A 21,364-nucleotide genomic window follows, 5' to 3' on the forward strand; every position below is an offset into this window, starting at 1 on the left:
AGTAATACAAATATGTGACCTAAGAATAACATGTAGGAAGCAAAATATAGTAACATTTATTGACACACATGCAACTTAAAGCATCCTAGCTTATACTGTACACTGTAGGTAAGCTGATAGAGGCATTTAGAGCCGGATTTGAGAAGGCTGATCCGATGCTAGTATTGTTGAATTGTATGTTCTACACAGAAGATTTAGTAGTCTATGTGAGATGGTACTTGGCAGTATGCAATACTAGGGATATATATATATATATATATATATATATATATATATATATATATATATATATATATATATATATATATATATATATTATATATATATATATATATATATATATATATTATATATATATATATATATATATATATATATAGTGGTTGACAAATCACCAAAAAATCTACTCGCCACACAAAAAAATCTACTCGCCACCTAGTACCAAACGTGTGCTGCTTGGGCCAATATTTACTCGCCCGGGGGTTAAATCCACTCGCCCGGGGGTTAAATCCACTCGCCCGGGGCGAGCAAATGTATAGGTTTGTCGAACACTGTATATATATATGTATATATTTTGTATCTGCGCAGAGTAAGGCTGTGTCCATGGTTCGTGATTGCGTGCGGAGGCTGAGAGAAAGCGGGTGCTTTCCCTGGCCTTAGACTGCGTGCCGTCCGGGGGCGTGTCGGGGGCGGGCCAGTGACGTCCCGGAGCTGGTTCGCCCTCATTGGGAACCGCTCACGTGACCGGCCCTGCGCTCCGGCAAGTGCGAAAATTTTACATTTTGCTAAGACTTACGCTTCCACACGCTTGTGAAAGCGTAAGCGAGCCCCTGCTAAAGCCGCTCTCATTGCGGCTGTAGGGGCTCAGTGCCAAGCGTAAGCGCGCCTCAGCGCATAAGCGCTGACCATGTCCGAGGCCGAATAGTGTGTGTGTGTGTGTGTGTGTGTGTGTGTGTGTGTGTGTGGTGTTAGTAGTGCTCTGGGCAAAAATAAATAGTGAAACTAAACCCAGTACTTCATTTTTGCAGGTTTTTTGCTGGTCCTGCTAAGAGTACAGTGGGAACAAATATTTTATTATCTAACCCTGAAGCACATGATGCTGTAATACGTTACAATGTAACACACATTGTACAAGTTACTTACTCGCACAATCAGTATTTTGAACACACCTGTTTCAGCTCCGGGGCCCCCCTGCTCCCTTAGATACTTACCTTACCTCTGCAGGGGGTGCCGGGAGCAGCTCCGCTGGTTTTAAAGGTCCTGGTCACGTGGGCCAATAGGAAGCCACAAGGGATGACGATGTCACAGCTTCCTATTGGCCCACGGAACATTTTGAGTTGCCATTATGTTCCCCACACACAGCCCTGCCGGAGCTGCTACTGGCACCCACTACAGAGGTAAGTATATCGGGAAGCAGGGGGTCCCCAGAGCTGAAATGAATGCTGTTCAGCCCCCTGCTTCATACCGATTTATAAAAAGGAAAGCACGATTGCTGCCTTAAAGCAAACCTGGTCTAGAGGTTACATATTAAAGCAACTTCATGGAACTACTGTATGATACAAAGCTTTTGGCGCCTGACATGTACTAGCTGTTCTGCAGGGCTTTGTCTGAGTGTGCTTTGGTTGTTTTTGCTGTCTCAGCTCAGTGACTCACATGACACACACGGGAAGGAACTCAGAAATTCCTTCTTGTTTTTGTCTGGGTGAAATGTCACTGAAATACTTTTTCTGCTCTGGCTATAACTGGGCCATGGCAACGTGATGTCACGTGACCCCCGCGGCGTCATTTGACTCCGCATTGCCATGGCGACGTGTTGCCAAAGGTAAGGGAAGTTGAAGAGGCCTCACGCGATCCCCCGGCATTTCATTTAAATGCCATGGGGGAAGAGCGCTTTGCCTCTGCAACCTCCGCCCCCCCATCCCCCCCCGGAAAATCTTGCGTGCACCCCCTGTTTGCGCACCCCTGCACTAGGGGGACCATATTTTCCCAGTGAAAAAACGGGACAACTGTCACACATGCGAGAGAGGCCAACTGCCGATCAGGCGCATGCGCAATCAGCTCTTGCCGGCGGTGCGGGCCGTTTGCGCATTTTCTCACTTAAAAAAAAAAAGAAGTCGTTGGGACACTATGCCAAAACCGGGACAATCCCTGAAAATCTGGGCTGTCTGGTCATCCTAGTAATACACCCTGTCTGCTGAGCACTCCATGTGCTGCTGGTTGTGGAGTCTGTCCATACCTTGCTCTCCAATCACCCCACTGTCCTCTTGTCCCTTTGTCACCCTCTCATGTATCGCATCATCTTCTCCCCCTTGTACGGTATTGTCAGGTTATACCCTTTCAGTGTATAGTGCTGTGAAGTTATACACTGCACTATACTATACACTGACACAAAGCATAACCTCATGGCACTATATACTGGCACAGTCATGTCAGGTTATGCTGTGTGTCAATGTATACAGGTATTCATTTGAATTTTCTTCTCTTCGGCCAGATCTCCCTCAGGACTGCCAGACCTAATAACATGGCAGCTACATCACGGGGCAAGTCCCTCCTAGGGCCAAATTGAGCTAATGCCAGTAATGTTTTTAAGGCAGGGGTTATAAACTGCAGCCCTCAAGACCTACCGCCCCCCCAATTGGTAAGGGTTTCAGGATATCCCTGCTTCAGCACATATGGCTCAATCAGAGGTTCACTCTGACTGAGCCACCTGTGCTGAAGCTGGGATATCCTGAAAATCTGACCGGAGGAGAGGGTGGGAGGGTTACGACTGGAGTTGAGCTGAGCATCGCAGCACTAGATACTGATCTATTTATTGATTTATTGAAGTCGGTGTCTGTTTATAATGTAACTACAGAAATCTTAGAGTTGTATGAAAATAGCCTCTGCTTGAGCCACCTGTGCTGAGGCAGCGATATCCTGAAAACCTGACCTGTTGGGAGGGGTCTTCAGGACAGGTGTTGAGAACCTCTGCTTTAAGCGGTTACATCAGAGTGGTTGATACCCTTTTTTCCCTACCCAATCCTGAAGGTTAAAAGTATTTTTAAATTGTTATTAAAGTTGTAAATATGGAGAGTTGAGCTTTGGGAGGTGTCTAATCTCTTCTGCCTGCTCCTGCAAGTACTTGTACAGCCCATCTCCCTCTTTCCCCCTTCCATCCACTTATCTTTATTGGCTCCCTGATAAGGAAATGGTGGTATAAGGGTAAATTAAACACTTCCACAATCAGAGGCCCCCTAAGGCCTCGTCCCCACTGCTCGCGGCTTCGCGCACTATGGCGTGCACGGTGCGAACAAGATACTGCGCACCTGCAGAAAGCGCGATGCGGGACAACCTTTGCCAAAAGACAAGAATTTTGTGTCTTGGCGCGGCGGCCGAGCTATGGGACGCGTGTCCCAGACCACAGATCGCGGCTGAAACTGAACGCACCGCCAGGCGCTCCGACGCACGCGTGCACGCAGTGACTGGGGCCGTAGCATAAGAAATTAATCTTCTAATTAATTTTCCCACAAAATGTAAGCAGCCCGACCTCTGCCATCGGCACTATTAGATTTGCTTTGGGGGGGGGGGGGGCCTTTGCATGGTTAAACTCATTACAAAAGGTGGTTTTCTGGCCGTCTTGCACCTTTAAAGCCCAGCCTGTCCTTGTCCGAGAGCCATTAAAGGTAAGGAAGCGAGGGGAGATTTCTTTGTGCAAACTAACATGGTAGTAGCTAGAGAAAATTAACCTCAACCCCAAGTCTGATGACCATTTTAACAAACCAAGTTCACAAAACAACATTTTGGTTTTAAAACTCACATTTTTGTGCAAGTCATAAATCACTCAGATTTAACCTCTTACACATTTCTGCCCTTAGGGCCAAATTGTACTATGAGTTGCCGCACCCTTAAGCACAACGTTTGTGCTCCTGGTTACAAGGCTACTTCTCTTACTCCATTTCTGAGATGATGGGTCCTGTGCTCGGTCGGCTTTGTTCCTGATCATAATGAGTATTTTGTTCTGCTCGTGTTCGGTGCACAGTGACCTGACTTCTGTTCTCTTGCTGGCAGGGCTGGTGGATTTGGAGCATGTGATCAACAGGAAAATGGAATTGAAGCGGAAAGCAGAGGTAAACCTACCGACCACCACCGTCCTCACCTGAATGGAACGCGCATCTCTGCAGGACAGCTTGACGGAGTTGCTCAATTTAGTCTTACTATTACTAAACTAATGATACTACTAACTACTACTAAACTACTGTTAAGATTATTCTAGGACATTGAACACAGTTTGGATGCAATTTCAGCGCCTACATTATGGAAATTCAAAACCAATTTAAAGTGCTTGCAAAGAGCTTTACATCAATGTAGAACATGACTGCATATCAGAAAGATTGTAGGAGATGGTGACACATTTGTAAATTCTAAGACACATATAGAGCAGCCATTCTGACCGTTAACACAAATGTTATTTAATGCGTTATAATGGTTATCTCCTTGCCCATTAGTTCAATAGCACTTGAATAACTCACCCTTGTTAACTCAACTTCCAGGCGCAATAATGTCTGCTTCATCTGTAGAAGTAGAATTAGATATTGTCTGACGACTATTTTATTGGGAATGAAGGGTTTAGGACTTGGAAAGGGAAGAAAGGAGTGTATGTTTATCATGCATAATTAGCAGATTTGGCAGTACGTGGAAACAAAACCGGAGTTAAGGTTCGGAGATGAGGAATTTCACCCTTTGGAGGACATCGTTTTTTTTTTTTTTTTTAATGGATATGTTGGCGCCGTTTTGTTTGCATAGAAGTGTTTAATCATGAAATGCTGCTTTTTGTAGCTCTTGAAGACTGACCTGATGAAAGAGGTGGACATTCACTTCAATGAGTTTGTGAACAACCTGATAGAAGAATCAACTGCTCTGGAATCGACTTCCGCAGCCGCAAGCTTGTACCCTGGAAGTGTGGAGAAAGATGGTCACAGAGTCCGGTAATGGAAATGTTGAACGGCCAACCTCGGCACTGGGTGTTGTCATTAAACATGCATGCAAAAAAATCAACCAATAAATGCCTGAGGGGGAAAATGGTGCTATGTAGATATTTAATCTAAAGAAAATATAAAGGCACAGATCTACAACTGAAGTTTAATGCAGAAATCGTGTCTTTTATTTTTTTATAAATACACATACGATATTTGTACCTGGTGGAGGACCTCTGGGGTGCTAGCCAATAGAAAGCCGTAATGAATGACTAACAGTGGGCGCCATGTTAAAAAATAAACAATAAGGCAGGGTACAGACACTGAAAGCCAGGTATCTTGGGTTCCAGAGGGTCTCCGGAGCTGAAAATAAAGCGGGCCGGCTCCAGGGGGGACCCCACTCCCAGTTCAAATAGTGCAACAAAAAAGCTAAAATTGCTGCTCTCCGACAGAGCACAGAGTATCATTCTCTGCTCTGATTTTTTTTCTTCTTTTGTTACAAATAGAAAATGATAGAATAGATGATAGATGGTTATCTATCATTTTCCATTTGTAATCAAAAAAGCAGAGCAGAAAAGTATATGCTTTGTGGTCTCTTAGATTAGCAATCCCGCACATTTTTGCTTTATTCTTTTAACTATACTTATCAATGGTGAACTATTGGATAACCATCCACAATCTAACAGTTTAAAAAAAGACAATAATTTGAATACGGTTAAATATATGTCTTTGTCGCATCCCCATCCCCATTAAAAATGAGGGGGTGGGGTATATAAATATGGAGGATGTGTGCATGCATGAGTAATTTTGAGAAAAAAGAAATACCTCTTCATGCACTCATTGCTATTGTAACAGGCAGAAGATGCCGTGTAAATATCGTCTGCAAACCATTCTTGTCCTGGTCAAAGAAACATGCTAGAGGGTATTGGTACCCACATAATACTACAGTAACGTATGGCGACAGGTATCACATACGTGTAACTGTATTACAGCAGTGATGCTGAAACATGCAGTGTTTTGGATATAACCAACCCTTTGTTTATTCATGTGCCATCTAAATGCAATTACCAGAGTTTCCTGATTCAGTTGTTGTTATTATTAATGGTAGGAGGCATCAGCAGACACACTGACATGTGAGCATGATATAGAGGGTATCGGCACACATTTATTGTCATGGTAACACACTGCAGGGCTCGTCAGCATGGACTAGTTGCTACAGTATCAATCACACACTTATTGATGTTGCTTTCTGCATGTTATTGCTCTGGTACATTTCATGCCTTTGATTCATTACAATCGCTGTTCGTTTCCCACACAGGGGCCTGAGACCACCTCCTGAGCACGGGAAGCTCTTTGTATCAAGGCGTTCCCTCCTGGAGTAAGTGTTCCTTCCAATTTTTGACTTCCCTGTATTTTCAGATTGAAAGCAGCAGCAGTAGTCTGCACTAATCGCCATTTATTTGCATTTTGTGTATTACTCTACGAAATTTCCTCTTGCCCTTTTCAATGCTGTTTTAAAAATAAAATAAAATAAATCTAGTGATTTGTTCAGGAGTGACAAGCATTTGAAATAATCCGTGAAGTTAAAATGAAGATATCCCCAGAGTAAATTGAAGTCTAAGGCTGCGCTTATAGTGCCGGTGATGCGACGTCGTTCAAACAAACCAATTGACTCCGTCGCCAGCGTTTATAGTAAGCGCAACGGCAGCATTGCGGAAAAAAATTTGGTAGCGTGTTAAATTTGATTTTTCAGAGACTGTCGCCACATGTGACAGCCTCTGAACCAATCAACCACCCTATCGCCGAAAGTTAAATTATAACTTTCGGCGATGGGTGACGTCATCCGTCGCCGTCGTGGGCACTATACGCGCGGCCTAACGATTACCATTGTACCATCAGACCCCAGAGGTTAAGATTTTTAAGACTCAACCTCCCCCCATAACTATAACTATAACTAACATTATATGAGTTGGTCTCATAGGCTTGTGGGGTGATTGCTGCTTTTAAATGTGCAGTCCATCGGTCCGTGATATACTTGTAGGATTTTTCACCTACTACCCTGTTAAAGAAGTATGCTTGAAAGCTTATTGCTGTCCTGTTTTTTTTAACCATCACAACCCAAGAATTAGACTGGTTTGGCTGCCCTTCACTGTACTCTTATCCTGTGCTCTTACCTAATTGGTACACCGACAGGAGAAGGAGGGTGATCTAATACATCTTGATTACGTTATCTTGGAGGGAGGGGTGTTAACAAGGTGTATAATGACACCCTTTTAATGAAAACATTGGAAATGGTTTTTAAACGTTCATACTTTATTTACACGTATAGGCTATAGGGCAAATCGCTGTTGGTTGCAGACTCTTTCTTTGAACAGACTAGGTGCTGAAAGCTCACACTTGCTTTTCTGTTTCTTGCAGTGAACTCTTCGAAGTGAATCACATTCGCACCATTTATCACATGTTTATCGCTCTCCTCATACTCTTCATACTCAGCACACTGGTGGTGGATTGCATCGACGAGGGCAGGTGAGCTCCACAATGTTTACTCTGGACGACCTTATCAGAATGAGTAGATGGCTATGGGGTTCACACGCGATTCAAACTTCATCCTGTAGATTTCTGTGATCAGTCTTTCTCCCCCATTAATGTCAACAGGATTTATTCATTCATATTTCAGGGTGGAAGTCACAGTTTCTATTACAGAATCCAATTGGCACACTGATTTCCTTCAAATTGTGCAAAATCCTGAACGACGATGCTAGCACTTTTCTCAACGATCGTCCACACATGACTAGATACGTACAGACGGATAATAAATCAAATAGTCACAAGCTTTTCAACTGCATAATACAAAAGCGCAATACCAAAATACTTGCATTGCACAGCACTTTGTGTGTGCACTCTTCTGATCCACCTGAAGAAGGGTGCAGTGGATGGGCACCTGAAGAAGGGTGCAGTGGATGGGCACCTGATACATTCTATTTATCTATGTTTCTGCAATAATAAATACTCTTGTGTTGAGCTATTGAACTGCAGTTGAAGTGTTAGACCTTTTGATTTACTAAAATTCTGAAAGCCGCAGTTGCCATAATAACCAAGAAATACATAACATGTAGTTATGTATGTAATTTAATCACCATTAAGGGAGAAATCGTGTGCGTGTTTGTGGAACTGGAACACTAATTCACTTCATAATCAATTATTTACACTTCAGCCATAGAAAATAAGAATTTTCCTAAAATTGATATTAAACCTCTAAAATTACAACAAGAAATAATGGTTTAAATATACTTTTTTTTTTTTTTAACTGTTAGGTTAATTCTAGGTGATTACCAATTAAACATATCCCTGCCCTAGTTTGTTTTGGGGGTGGGGTTGGCTGCTCTTTAAAGCAAGCATGAACCTTTAATACCATGTTTGCGTGAACATGCAATATGTACTGTACTACTTGTGGGGTACATCCCTGCCCTGAATGCTTTCTCTAAATCAGAGGTGCTCATATGTTGGTGTTACTGATTCTGTATACTATGTATGTGAACATAAACATTTTCAGAATAGGAGGTGTTCCTAGTGGTGATGCATCATATCCAGGTATAACTCCGGATAGGATTCAAATGCCGTAATAGGGCAGAATGTGAACACATCCCACCGTATCCCATCAGAGGGAGCAGGGAAGGTGGCCTACGTCTGTATACTGTCACGACCATGGACTTGCTCCAATTAGATGCTGGAAAGGTGTCTTCGGAAGTAGCACTGCTTAATAAATATAGTGAAGAACTTGGTAATCTGTGATTTAAGAATTTGTTCGGAGTAGTAAATGTACCTTGTGATATCTTGTGGCCATTCAATGTCCTCTAAAAAGAGGGGCTCACAGTACCTACTAGCTGTCCCAGGGTAAGCTTCCAGTTGATCTCCCCAATGCAGCACATTGCTCACTTTCCTGTTTCGGCATTGACTGTATAACCCTAGTTCATGTTTGACGCTGGGCAAGACCTTGGTTTTCTGTTTGTGTTTTTTTGGGTGAGCTGTCCTTGGAATTTAACCTTCAACCAGACTGCATAAAATCACAAACATTCAGTTACAGCTATTCTATAATTAGCCAGAAATGATTTGATGTGCCCATTTAATATAAATAAAGATGTCTTGTGTGAATTGTATTTTTCAGAACATGTCTTGACCTTTCCGTTCTTTGTGTGTTCCTTGCATATTATTTTCTTCCTTCCCTTTTTTTGTCTGTGTGCTGCAAATTGCTGTTCTTTCCTTGTTCCTTTTTTTTTTTTTTTTTTTTTTTTTTTTTAATTGTTATAATCCACAGAAGTTTATTTCAAGCTTGCAATAAGAAATGGTAGAAACAATGAACATCATACAAATTATATTGAAGTTCGAACAGAACTAATGTTATTACATCAGAAAAACACCACCCACCACATCTATCTGTGCTTCTATATTAGTTCAACTTCCTTGTTCTTACTTACTTACAGTTTGTCTTGAAATAATGCATTATTTTCTCGGCTTCTCCTCTTCTCTTGCAGGCTGGTTTTGGAGTTTGACCTTTTGGTGTACGCCTTTGGCAAGTTGCCCATTGTGGTTTCCACATGGTTGTGTATGTTCCTGAGCACACTGATCCTTCCATATGGCCTCTTGTTGATGTGGGCTCAGGGGTACAGGGCATCCTCTCATCGCACCCTACGATCGCTTTTCTTCGGGTCACTTTACTTGATATTTCAGATGCTGGGCCTTGGCTTGGGACCAACATACATTGTCCTGCAGCACAGCTTTCCCCCGGCATCCCGCTTCATCATCATCCTGGAACAGGCGAGTCCTAGTTGGAGAGGTTATTGCTTAGAGCTGTTGTATTCGGAGAGGAGATGTGTATCTCATGTCTTCGTGTCCTTTCAGGTCCGGCTCATGATGAAGGCGCACTCATTTGTGCGAGAGAATGTTCCACGGGTCTTGTCCTTCACCAAGGAGAAGTCTTGTGAGTATGACCAGCATCTAAGTCCACAGCCAGCAATGGAAGAAGCTCAGTGTTCTGCATAGAATTGCTTTACCAGATCTGTGATTTCCTCAAGCTGCTATTATGTTGACCTGTTACGATTGCAGTGTACTATGTTTTGTTGATGTGGCCATGGCTAGATTTGTATTTCTAGTTTTAATCTGAATATAAATATACAGTGAGCTCAGGAGAATCATAAGGGATGAGGGCATCTTACCTAACTCCCGTCTAGTCTTGCTTCTTCCTCAAAAGCAGCGTTTTCTTATGACACTACCTTTCATCAAGCTTATTTTGTACCAATGCATAATTAGGTACCTCGCGGTGATGTTATCCAGGAGAAGGGCTATGTTAGGGGAGCAGTGTGATTTTTAACGGGGTGTGTAGCTGCGGTTGTAACATTTGGTGTGGTCCATCTTTCAGCAGTTGTTCCGGTCCCACAAGTTACACAATATTTGTACTTTCTGTTTGCTCCGACCCTCATCTATAGAGACAGCTACCCCAGGTAAAGAAGCACTTTAAAGCATTGCATTTTTCACACAGAGTGCAGTAGACCAGTTGTGCCTGAAATTTCAATCATTAAAGCAGGCAGGCTTGCATAGACTCCTTTGTAAGATTGCTGTTTTTCTTTGTAGGAATCCGCTGATACGGTGGGGATATGTGGCCTCCAAATTTGCTCAGGTACGTTTTGACAACCGCTTTTCAGTAGTAAAAATGATATGAATGGTACGTCTGCAAATGTACCCAAAATAATGCAGAGATTGCAAAAACACCAATTATTCATTAATAAGAGAGTGATCCATCTAATAATTATCCTTGTAGATTCGTGATATTTACATCAGTTGTAATATGTTTCAACTCGCACATCAAAACGACCTTCTTTTTAATTGCTTGCTTTGCAGAGCGTTGTGATGTGGAAAAGTCACAAGTAGCAGCCAAATATACCTATATTTAATAATGGAACGGTCTTCCTTGGAAAGATTCAATTGGTTTTTAATTTATTTGTTTCATTGTTCTGTACAAACGATGCAGTGACACTTCTGATCTGTCCCCTTGATCTGTTTGGCTCCTAGGGGACACCCTACTAAATTTATATAAAACAACCAAACAATCTGATTGGTTTACAAATGGTACCACCTGCATTGAACCAGTTGAAGATGCCACTGTCCTTGGTTACCTTTGGTCATAGGAGTCACTGCCCTTTTAATAAAGTGCATTGCAAAGTTTCTTTGATATTTACCTAAACAATGGAGTTTTAAAAGGTTTTGGAATTGCTTGATTTTTCACTTAAAGTAGTAAATAATATACACTTACGATATAAACGCTAAAGCGGCTGTTTTGGGCCGGAAATCTCCATTGACGTCTCTGGGGACTTTTCACTGAAACTATCCACTTTTGCGTATATAGAAAAGGTCCGTAGTTCACTTTGGTCCTAGAAGAGATGGCCCCTTTACATTAACCACTTTCCTACCAAAGGGGTTGGCAAATCAGCAGTGATGGTGGAAGGGGCTCCCTCGGGCAGCTAAGGGATTACAATCCAGTGTGTCCTCTTGTACATCCAACAGAGAGATACACGCTATCCCACAACACTGGTAATCATGCTGCATCTTCTCTTGCTGTGTCATGTTTCAGGTGCTTGGCTGCCTCTTCTACGTTTACTACGTCTTCGTTCGTCTCTGTATCCCACTCTTCCGCAACGTAAGCAAGGAACCCTTCAGCCTGCGAGTCCTCGTACTCTGCATCTTCAACTCCATTCTTCCAGGTAATAGCTATTGTGTGTAATGCCTCCACACCTGTGAGTTTATCGCGTGTGTTTTTGGGCGCATGTGTTTTTTTTCCTTGTTTGATAGCTGTCCGTGCTCTCCTATTTGATCAGGTGTCCTGGTCCTGTTCCTGGCTTTCTTTGCGTTCCTGCACTGCTGGCTGAACGCCTTCGCTGAGATGCTGCGCTTCGCAGACCGGATGTTTTACAAGGTAACAAAAGAACAGTCGGACCTGGCACACTATGTAGAATAAACACTTATGGTCAATCCTCAAAAAGCAGTGCCTCCAGCAAGGTGGTTGAGAATCTCTCCACGCTCGACAAATCCTGTAATCTAAAGACCAGAGTAACCTGGCACTAATGCACAAAAGATTTAATCGCACAAAAATGAGTAAGACCTATTACCAACATTTCAGTCCTACATCGGACCTTCCTTAGGGCTTAAGCCCTGAGATACAAGACATGTTACCAACGTTTTGGTCCTACATCGGACCTTCCTCGGTGTCACTTTAATGCACTATTGTGTGTCTCGATTTCAGGATTGGTGGAATTCAACCTCCTTTGCCAATTATTACCGGACCTGGAACGTGGTGGTGCATGATTGGCTGTATTACTACGCTTACAGGGACTTTCTCTGGGTGAGAGCCAAATCCACGTCTTTTATTTCTACAGTAATGTTGTGTTAAACCCGTAAAATTACCTATTTCATTGATCCAATCGCCTAAAAGAACTGTAATCCAGAATGTTGCTTTATTGTAATTCAGTAAACTACCTGTTCATTTAACAGCTGTACATTCCCTTGACCGCTGCTCTTGTGCAGCGATTTCCAACATGTTTCACTGGGGTTTTTGTTTGCCTTGCTCTGGATCAATATACAGTAAATGCAAATATAGGATATAAGTATTTGTCATCTAAATGTAACATAGGTTGAATTTGATGAACATGTTTTATTTTATTTTTTTCCAACCTTATCTACTATGTAACTTGGTGTTCGCCAACCCCTACCTAGGGGTTCATTAGTCATTGCAAAAAATATATAATCCCAGGCAGTATAGGGAATTTCTGAGCCCGTGGGAGGACTATGCACTTGGTAAGGCCCAAAACTGCAACTTGGCGTGTGTGGTACAGTCATCAATTACAGCAAGAGCTTCCATAGTCGCTCTCCACAATGCTTTCTGGCGGCAAGGCATTGTGTGACGTGACTTTAGAAGCTCCCGCAGTAATTGACCATTACCCCCTCCACCCCCATGCTGTCTGCACACACTGAGGTGCAGTTTAAGGCTTTTTTAAGTGTGTCGCCCTCCCCCCCCACCCCCTCTGAGCATAGCTTCCGGACACTATATTGCCTGGGATCGGTCAAATTGTTTTGTTAACAATAGTCTGAGTAGACCGTAGGATTAATTATGGGTTCACAGAACAAATGTTTTGTATCGGGGATGCACATGGTAAAAAAGGTTGGTAACAACTGCTCTAGTGTAAGAGGAACGGGTTAAAGATGCACATTGTGTAAAGAGGTATCCAATTTAAATTGGGTGGAGTTATGTTGGTCTTGATGATGCCACGGGCAACATTTATTATATATCCCATGTCTCCTTGTCACATTGATGTCGTCATAATATTTGTTTTGAAGGAATGGCTTCATTAACATTAACCTGTTTAGTGTTGGGCCAGCATCCATCGATTCACATCAGGACTGATCGTGATAAAGGAAGTAATCTATTGATGAATGTGCCTGTGTCCTTGAATGTATTGATGACCTCTGTGGTTGAGAAAAGGATGAGACCTTGTATAAGGAGAATCTTAGTACTAATTTACACACCTCTTTTAATGTATTATCCAGGCACAATAGTTATACAAAATACAAACAAATACAAGTGCGCAACTAGATACCTCTAGTGTAAAATATTTTTCTTTAACCCATTAACCACCTATGTGATAATAGTTGAAAATTAACAACCTCAGGATTGAGAATAGGCGTCTGCAGCTATATTGTAAGGGATGAGAACACCCCTAGACCAACTGAAATACAAAGAAAACAAAAGCGCAAACGCACATAGTGAAATATGTAAAAAATATGTATATATTAATATGGTAAGATATCTGCGTACATCAGATTAGAAGGTTATCAGCATTTCATGTGCAAAGACATTGGTTACCCGACGTCACACAGCCACTTTTGGGTCGACGGATGTCCACTTTGCTGCCTTTGGAAGAGGTCTCCATCTGGGAACAGGCGCCACGGCCCCTGGGAAAGACCCTCCACTCGTCCTCAAGGTCCAGGTAGAGAACCCTTACATGTAAGGGCCGTCGATACCGCCACTCAGTCCAGCTGATTGCCGATGGAGCGCCCTCAGGGATCAGAGCTATGGAAGCCCCCGCCGGGCTGGTTCGTCGAGTGTCCCGTATGTGGTTCACGACCGGCCGCAAAGTGAGGATGGCCGCAAAGTGAGATCGTGCGTCACTTCAATAATGCCAAAGTCCGCAAATGTTCACAAAGGTTTGTGAAAGACTCAAAATGATATTTAGCACGCAGATTATGATCAGAATTACAATGGGGGCTATAAAATCACTCCAACCCTGATGAAGTAGCTCACGCTACGAAACGCGTTGGAGTGATTTTATAGCCCCCATTGTAATTCTGATCATAATCTGCGTGCCAAATATCATTTTGAGTCTTTCACAAACCTTTGTGAACATTTGCGGACTTTGGCATTATTGAAGTGACGCACGATCTCACTTTGCGGCCATCCTCACTTTGCGGCCGGTCGTGAACCACATACGGGACACTCGACGAACCAGCCCGGCGGGGGCTTCCATAGCTCTGATCCCTGAGGGCGCTCCATCGGCAATCAGCTGGACTGAGTGGCGGTATCGACGGCCCTTACATGTAAGGGTTCTCTACCTGGACCTTGAGGACGAGCGGAGGGTCTCTCCCAGGTGCCGTGGCGGCCTGTTCCCAGACGGAGACCTCTTCCAAAGGCAGCAAAGTGGACATCCGTCGACCCAAAAGTGGCTGTGTGACGTCGGGTAACCAATGTCTTTGCACATGAAATGCTGATAACCTTCTAATCTGATGTACGCAGATATCTTTCACAATAGTTATACATCTGTAGATCCTTTGCTGCTAAACTAATGCACAGAGTACTTTGCTGAGGAACTCTTTCTTACTGTTTCTTCTTACACAAGTTTTTCGGCAGGAGATTCAAAGCCGCTGCCATGCTGTCTGTGTTCACGGTGTCTGCCCTGGTTCACGAGTATGCCCTCGCCATCTGCTTTGGCTTCTTCTACCCAGTCCTCTTCATCCTCTTCATGTGCTTCGGCAGTAAGTGGACGTAGCAGGTTGTCATAACGTACAGTAGGTAGTGAAAAGGAATGAGTGCTTGGTAAGGGAAGTGCAGATGTGCTGTGGATTCATGTGCACTATGGCAGTCAGGAGCAGGACCCCTGCTGGTAGAAATGAGCAGAAGTGATCATGAAATAATCAGCGTTAAAGAGGCAATGTAAACGGGAGAGCTTTTGTGTGGGGGAAACAAAATGTTTTAACATAGGATTGAAGTAGGGGTCTCCGGAGCTGAACCCCATTAATTTCGGCTTCGGGGATACCATGCTTCCGGAGGTAGCCGCTCAGCTAGCGGGGTTCATGTAACGGCGGCGTTTCAAAGCTCCTGCGGACCAATAGGAAGCCGTGATGTCATTAGGTTCGGCTTCCTATTGCCCCACATGATGCAGGAGCTTTAAAAAGCAGCCGGGACCGGCATCCACTTTTGAGGTCTATCTCGGGAAGCAGGAGGTCCCCCGGAGCTGAAATTAATGGCGTTCAGCTCTAGAGACCCCCTGCTTCAAACATATGATAAAAAATTATAATAAAAAAACACATGAATTGCTCCTAGCAGCAGTTCAAGCTCATTAAATAAGTGAATGTTACACACGTCGATCATTTACAAAGATTTTCTGAACCAAGTAGTTCACATGGAGTTGTTAGTCATATAAGTGAGCATACAGTGTCATGTTAATACCGATGCTGACAGGCATGACTTGAGCATCACTGTTAATTATAATGAATTAGATCGTATCTCACAATTTCAAGCTTTAGGATTGAATCGTGCAGTTAATAGTATGGGTGTATGATTTTTTTTTTCATTGGCTAAACCAGAACACTCGTGACTTCCTTAACTCTCCTCCTTTTTGTAAGTTGAATGAGAGCCACTGCCGGTAATTAAGAGAAGACTATTTGTTTTAATTGGTGTTGGGTATAACGAACTCCAAACGTGGACATAGCAAATGGAGGCCACTTCTGTAGCCCAAATCATTCAAGCTGTGATTTATTTTGTAATATGTATTTTATACGAACTCCTGCAGGCTGTCTATGGCGTCTCCCTAGCGCCTTTCCACCTATCCCGAAAAATAGAAACTTGTTATAATTGTGAACTAATTAATTAATTTTCTGTTTTGGAGAAATACTGATGTAATAACATTGTCTCTGGCGCCCATTAAAGAGAAGTCTGTTTAATGTAAAAAATAAAGTGCTTAATGCCTCAGCTCTGGCATTTTCCCTGCATATGTACACGTTCCTCGCTAGCACTTTACAAAAGCATTGAGTATTGTATAACCTGCCATATGTTCCCCAGCTTTTTGCCGTTTGACTTCTGTAACCAACTGCAAAGCTCACGAGTCCATATTAAATGATGTAACAACCATCAAAAACTGTTTACGGCATTGTATAGCTGAGGGCTTTCAGTATCTTGCAGTGTTAGTGTAAAATGAAGCTTTCTCTATTCTTTAACAAGCCGTTGAAACGAAGCCGTAGGACGTCTACGTTGCATTATTACTCTGATAAATACCCATTCACTCTTTCTTCCCAGTGCTCTTTAACTTCATTCTCCACGACCGTCGGAAAGGTCCCATTTGGAATGTGATCATGTGGACGTCCCTTTTCCTGGGTCAGGGTGTCCTCCTCTGTCTGTACTCTCAGGAGTGGTATGCCCAGCAGCACTGCCCAATGAGCAATGTGAGTGATCCTCTACATTGGAGAGTGAGGTAGTGATGTGGGGGGGTAGAGAGGGTTGGAGTCAATTATAGAATTGACTTCCCAGGGTGTATGAGAGCAAAGTGACCTGAAGATGGAATACTCTGTTTTTACTCTGTAGCTTGGGGTGGCCAACTCCAGTCCTCAAGGGCCACCAACCGGTTAAGGTTTTAAGGATATCCCCCGGTTGGTAGCCCCTGAGGACTGGAGTTGGCCACCCCTGCTCTAACTTTACATTCCCCTCTTTTTTTACAGCCGGCACTTCTGGATTATGTGAAACCGCGTTCTTGGACCTGCCGTCTGCAGCTTGAAGAGCAGAACTAGAGAACACTTGTGAAAATGAGCCCCCTCGCTGCCAGAGGGGCCAGTACTGCATTGTTTTGGTGGTGAAGGGGCCAACGTTCCCTGTTGGGACAAAATGTTGCCATACAGGAAAGGGCGGCTTCCATTATTGACTGTGTTTTTGATAAACCAGTCAAGGACTCAACTCTGCCCCCCTTAATTCTGAGCCAACTCATCGTGAAGGCCAAATACGAACTTTGGATATAGGATCCGGGGATAATGATGAACCTTTTCCCTTTTTTTTCCGTTTGCCATAATCGTGTGCATTTTATTCCCTCGGGCATTTTGGACACTGTTTCCAATATACTGTATCTACCACCTATGGGCTGTTGCAAAACATCCCGTTTCTTTTTTACTTGTTTCTCTTGTTCATCATAGCATGGAGTCGCCAATGGCCTATCTTATTTACACCATAACGGTGATGCACATCAAGGGAGACGCTGGACCTTGTACTCAGTAGACATTGTTCCGTGGACATTGGGAATCTGTTTAATGTCTCTCTTGTACCATGAATGTAAGTAGCCACAAATTGTGTGGAACCATTGTGATGACAGCTAGAGCACAGGCTTCACTAGGCACTACATGTACAGTGCCACCGCTATATAAAAACAATCCTACCCTGAGCCTGAATGTGCTGCCTTATAAAGCAATAATGAGTATAGCTACATCCTTGCATCCCTCTGCATGATCCCCAAAAAAACATGCTCCAAGCTTTTTCTTTTTAGTCTTAATAGAAACATACCCAAGATTTACAGTTTAGTCATAATTTACTAGAAACATCTTCAGGTGTTTTGGGACTTTTAATTGTAAGTATTGGAGGTGCTATTTATTAAAACTACTGAGTACGAACAATGGGGACAGGCATAAAACCCTTATGAAAAGATTGATGCAGCTTACCGCTAACGTCCATTAAGGTTTTCAGCTCTAAACAACCTTCTTATAGCTCAGGAAAGACACAAATCGTCTTTTCCTACCCGCTGCTATAGAACAGCTGCTCCTGTATCTTCTTAACCCACTTTAAGCCTCAATGGATAAACCAATCTTGTGGGAAATGGTTTCCCTGTTGCTTTATTTCTGTGCATTTCAGTCTTATGTGGGCAACCACCACAAAAAATAAGTGTAGACCAGAGGTGGCCAACTTCAGTCATCAAGGGCCACCAACAGGTCACGTTTTAAGGATATCCCTGCATCAGCACAGGAGGCTCAGTCGAAGACTGAGCCACTGATTGAGCCTTCTGTGCTGAAGCGGGGATATCCTTAAAACGTGACCTGTTGGTGGCCCTCGAGGACTGGAGTTGGCCACCCTTGGTGTATCCTAGCAAGGATTTTGTATGCCCTGACTAAATTTACTGTATTTTCTCCAAGGAGAATATGATTTGGAGGCTATAAGTGAACGTGGATACTCAGTATTGTTGTAGAGTGCAGCAAGTTCATTTTCACCAAGGCATATATAATATATATTTTTTTATCTTTTAAGTTTGGTCCTTGGCATTATCTCTTTCTGTGTTAGAGAGGGCCGCCATGCGCAAGGCTTTGAAAAAGGTAAGGGGCAATTTTCTTTACTCTCAATCATGAATATTTATTACAGCTTTTGAAACAGCAGGTTTAAACAATTGCACAAGGACGGACCAAATGAAGAAACCAAATGTACCAGCGGTAAAGGCGCTAGTCCTGCCAGTGTGTAAGCACCAGATTTAGTCTATCACCGTCCATTCAGAAATTCTCACTTCTGCCTTTTGTGTAGATATAAAAAAAAAATTATTGGTGGTCTGGCACTGCCAGTTTGTACGTCTCCTCTCTTTTATATTTTTCTATTCCGTCCTCGATGCATTGTATGTGATGGGAAAGGAGATTGTAGATCTAAAGATGGAGGCATCTGTTGTGATCAGTGTTATGAGTGAAACATTTTGCGGTAGACGATACTCTGTTGTTGAAGACATTTGGTGCCAGCAGTGTAGACTGGTGGTGGCTTTTTTTACCAGCTGATAGTATCGAAGCGGTTCATGCGACTGGAAGACGTTGGGTAAGTTGAAGGCCCTTACTCCCTACAGACTTCGCTGCCGATTTTCAGCCGAAAGGGCCGCTTCGGAGCACATATGGAATAGAACCCTGACTTTGATATGACATGATTACATTACCTCTTGGAATCTGTGTATACAATGGGGTTGCTTGTGTTGTAATGCTGTATAGTACCCAAACCCAATGACATGGCCCCACTGTATGTGTGTAATGTTTAAACACTGCCCTTTTGTTGATCTGATTCTGAAACAATTAAAAATGAGGGAAAGGTTAGAATAACTAATACCAGTTTTCTGCAGATTTGCTGATTTTACATACTGTTAAAAAAAAGGGGGGGGACCTTTCCAAATAAATGTTTAATTTTGTTTCCTATTGAGTGTTTGAAGCGATAATGGGGTAATAATGGGAAATCCTACTGATATGTCATCGTAAATCAGAAGATAGAATACCTACAGTATTATGAAGCCGGGGTTACCTGTGTTATGTTGTTTCCTGCTTGTTACTTTTTGTAGTAGCGGTAAGCTGATACTTCCTGGTTCTTAAATATCCCGTGGCATGCAGGCCGATAGGACGCCGCGGTGGATGAAGTCTTTGCTTCCTATTAGGCCACCGGAACTTTACAACTGCATTCCGTTTCCCCAGCTCGCGATGCTACCAGGTGCACCTTTTTTGGAGGTATCTCGGGAAGAAGGGGGTGTCTGGAGTTGAAATTAAAATGGTTCAGCTCTGGAGATCCACTATATTTAAAAAAAAATACACTTTTTTTTTTTCTTTCATGCATCCATTTAATTTTTTGTGATTACTCCCTTTCTTGTGATTACTCCCTTTTTTGTCTATCACTGGTTAGCAAGAGTTTGCACAGGTAAACCCCCATATCCCCTTATCTTTATTGGCTCAGGTAAGAGGTGGCCCAATGATCAGGAAATGCTCAGTGTGACCTGCTCCTCATCTGAGGCACCGAAGAAATTAAATTTGTAATCAGTTTTGTCCAATAAACAAAAGTATTCACCAACCCGTTCAGGTTGTCACACTGATCCCTCGCTAACTACTATTCAGTAATTAATCGCAGACCGGGTATGTTACGGTCCACGACAAATCCTGCCTGGGGTTTGCTGTATGATTGTAGATGCACCCAGTCAGGGCAAATCAGCTTTAACAGGCAGAGATTATATATTTGTTAAAATGGCAATGGGACAGATATATTGCAAGAAGAAATGTCCACGGTTGAGCAGGGATGATACACAAGGCTGCCAATTTGGGGGGTGGGGGGGAAGAGAGAGAGCCGGGACAAGTGTCTCGCTGGCTGGGGGGAAACCGGACGGTGCTCGAGCTATGCCCGGCCAGAAGTCGGCCCAACTTCTGCATCTGGCTGCCGGTCCTCTGGTCGCTTGTCCCTTGCTCTCCCCAGCTGTGGGCCTCTCTCAACTGGCCTCTCTTGAACATCGGAGCGCACTGGAAGCTGAGCGCTGCTGGCGCACGTTAGAGGTAAGTGTGTAAGAATTTATTTGGGTGGGGGAGGAGGTGGGGGTAGTAATGTAAAAATGTATTAGGGGAAGAATGGGGTAGTGCAAGAGTGTATTTGGGAAGAGCGGGGGTGGTGGTGTAAGAATGTATTTGGGGGGGGAGGGAAATACAGACTGGGGGTGGGGGGTGGCTTGCAAGACTGCAGTTACAGTTGGAGGTCCTGGTTGAAACTGTAGTCCTGGGTAATCTGTCGGTGGTCCTGATGATACTCAATTGGATTCTAAGAGCAATCAAAAGAGCAAGACGCTCAAAGTAAGATGGGAAAAAGAAATCAGAAAATTAGTTGGAACACTGTGGATAAGAGGCTTGCAACTGCAGTACATGGAAGATCAGTCATCCAGCCAGCAGTGGCTCGACAACGGCTGAAGATGATCATGAGAGAATGATGGATATATATATATATATATATATATATATACATACATACATATACATACATATATATATATATATATATACACAGTGTTCGACAAAACTATACATTTGCTCGCCCCGGGCGAGTGGATTTAACCCCCGGGCGAGTAAATATTGGCCCAAGCAGCACACGTTTGGTACTAGGTGGCGAGTAGATTTTTTTGTGTGGCGAGTAGATTTTTTGGTGATTTGTCAACCACTGTGTGTGTATATATATATCTATATATATATATATATCTATCGTTAAAGTTATACCAGCCCGGGATTGTATTAAATGTTTCATTAAGTCAAGGCAACATACCAAGCAAAATATGTACGAGATTGTCGTTTTG

General features: G+C 43.1%; 1 protein-coding gene across 3 annotated transcripts in view; it reads left to right on the plus strand.

Annotated features, from left to right (window-relative positions):
- SOAT1 (sterol O-acyltransferase 1) overlaps positions 1-19,466 on the plus strand; it is a 29,996-nt gene extending 10,530 nt beyond the window's left edge. For 2 of the 3 annotated variants that reach the window (XM_075616494.1, XM_075616495.1), the window contains exons 3-16: positions 4,048-4,106; positions 4,816-4,964; positions 6,271-6,330; positions 7,371-7,478; positions 9,485-9,767; positions 9,852-9,930; positions 10,369-10,450; positions 10,581-10,626; positions 11,578-11,707; positions 11,822-11,919; positions 12,247-12,345; positions 14,894-15,029; positions 16,570-16,715; positions 16,989-19,466. In XM_075616494.1, the coding sequence (XP_075472609.1) occupies positions 4,048-4,106; positions 4,816-4,964; positions 6,271-6,330; positions 7,371-7,478; positions 9,485-9,767; positions 9,852-9,930; positions 10,369-10,450; positions 10,581-10,626; positions 11,578-11,707; positions 11,822-11,919; positions 12,247-12,345; positions 14,894-15,029; positions 16,570-16,715; positions 16,989-17,057 (1,544 nt within the window). In that variant the 3' untranslated portion in view covers positions 17,058-19,466. The remainder of the gene's footprint in view (positions 1-4,047; positions 4,107-4,815; positions 4,965-6,270; positions 6,331-7,370; positions 7,479-9,484; positions 9,768-9,851; positions 9,931-10,368; positions 10,451-10,580; positions 10,627-11,577; positions 11,708-11,821; positions 11,920-12,246; positions 12,346-14,893; positions 15,030-16,569; positions 16,716-16,988) is intronic. The other variant, XM_075616496.1, reaches the window with a different exon arrangement.
- Positions 19,467-21,364: the final 1,898 nt, after the last annotated feature.

Source organism: Ascaphus truei, chromosome 10 (genome assembly GCF_040206685.1).
Source record: "Ascaphus truei isolate aAscTru1 chromosome 10, aAscTru1.hap1, whole genome shotgun sequence".
NCBI lineage: Eukaryota > Metazoa > Chordata > Amphibia > Anura > Ascaphidae > Ascaphus > Ascaphus truei.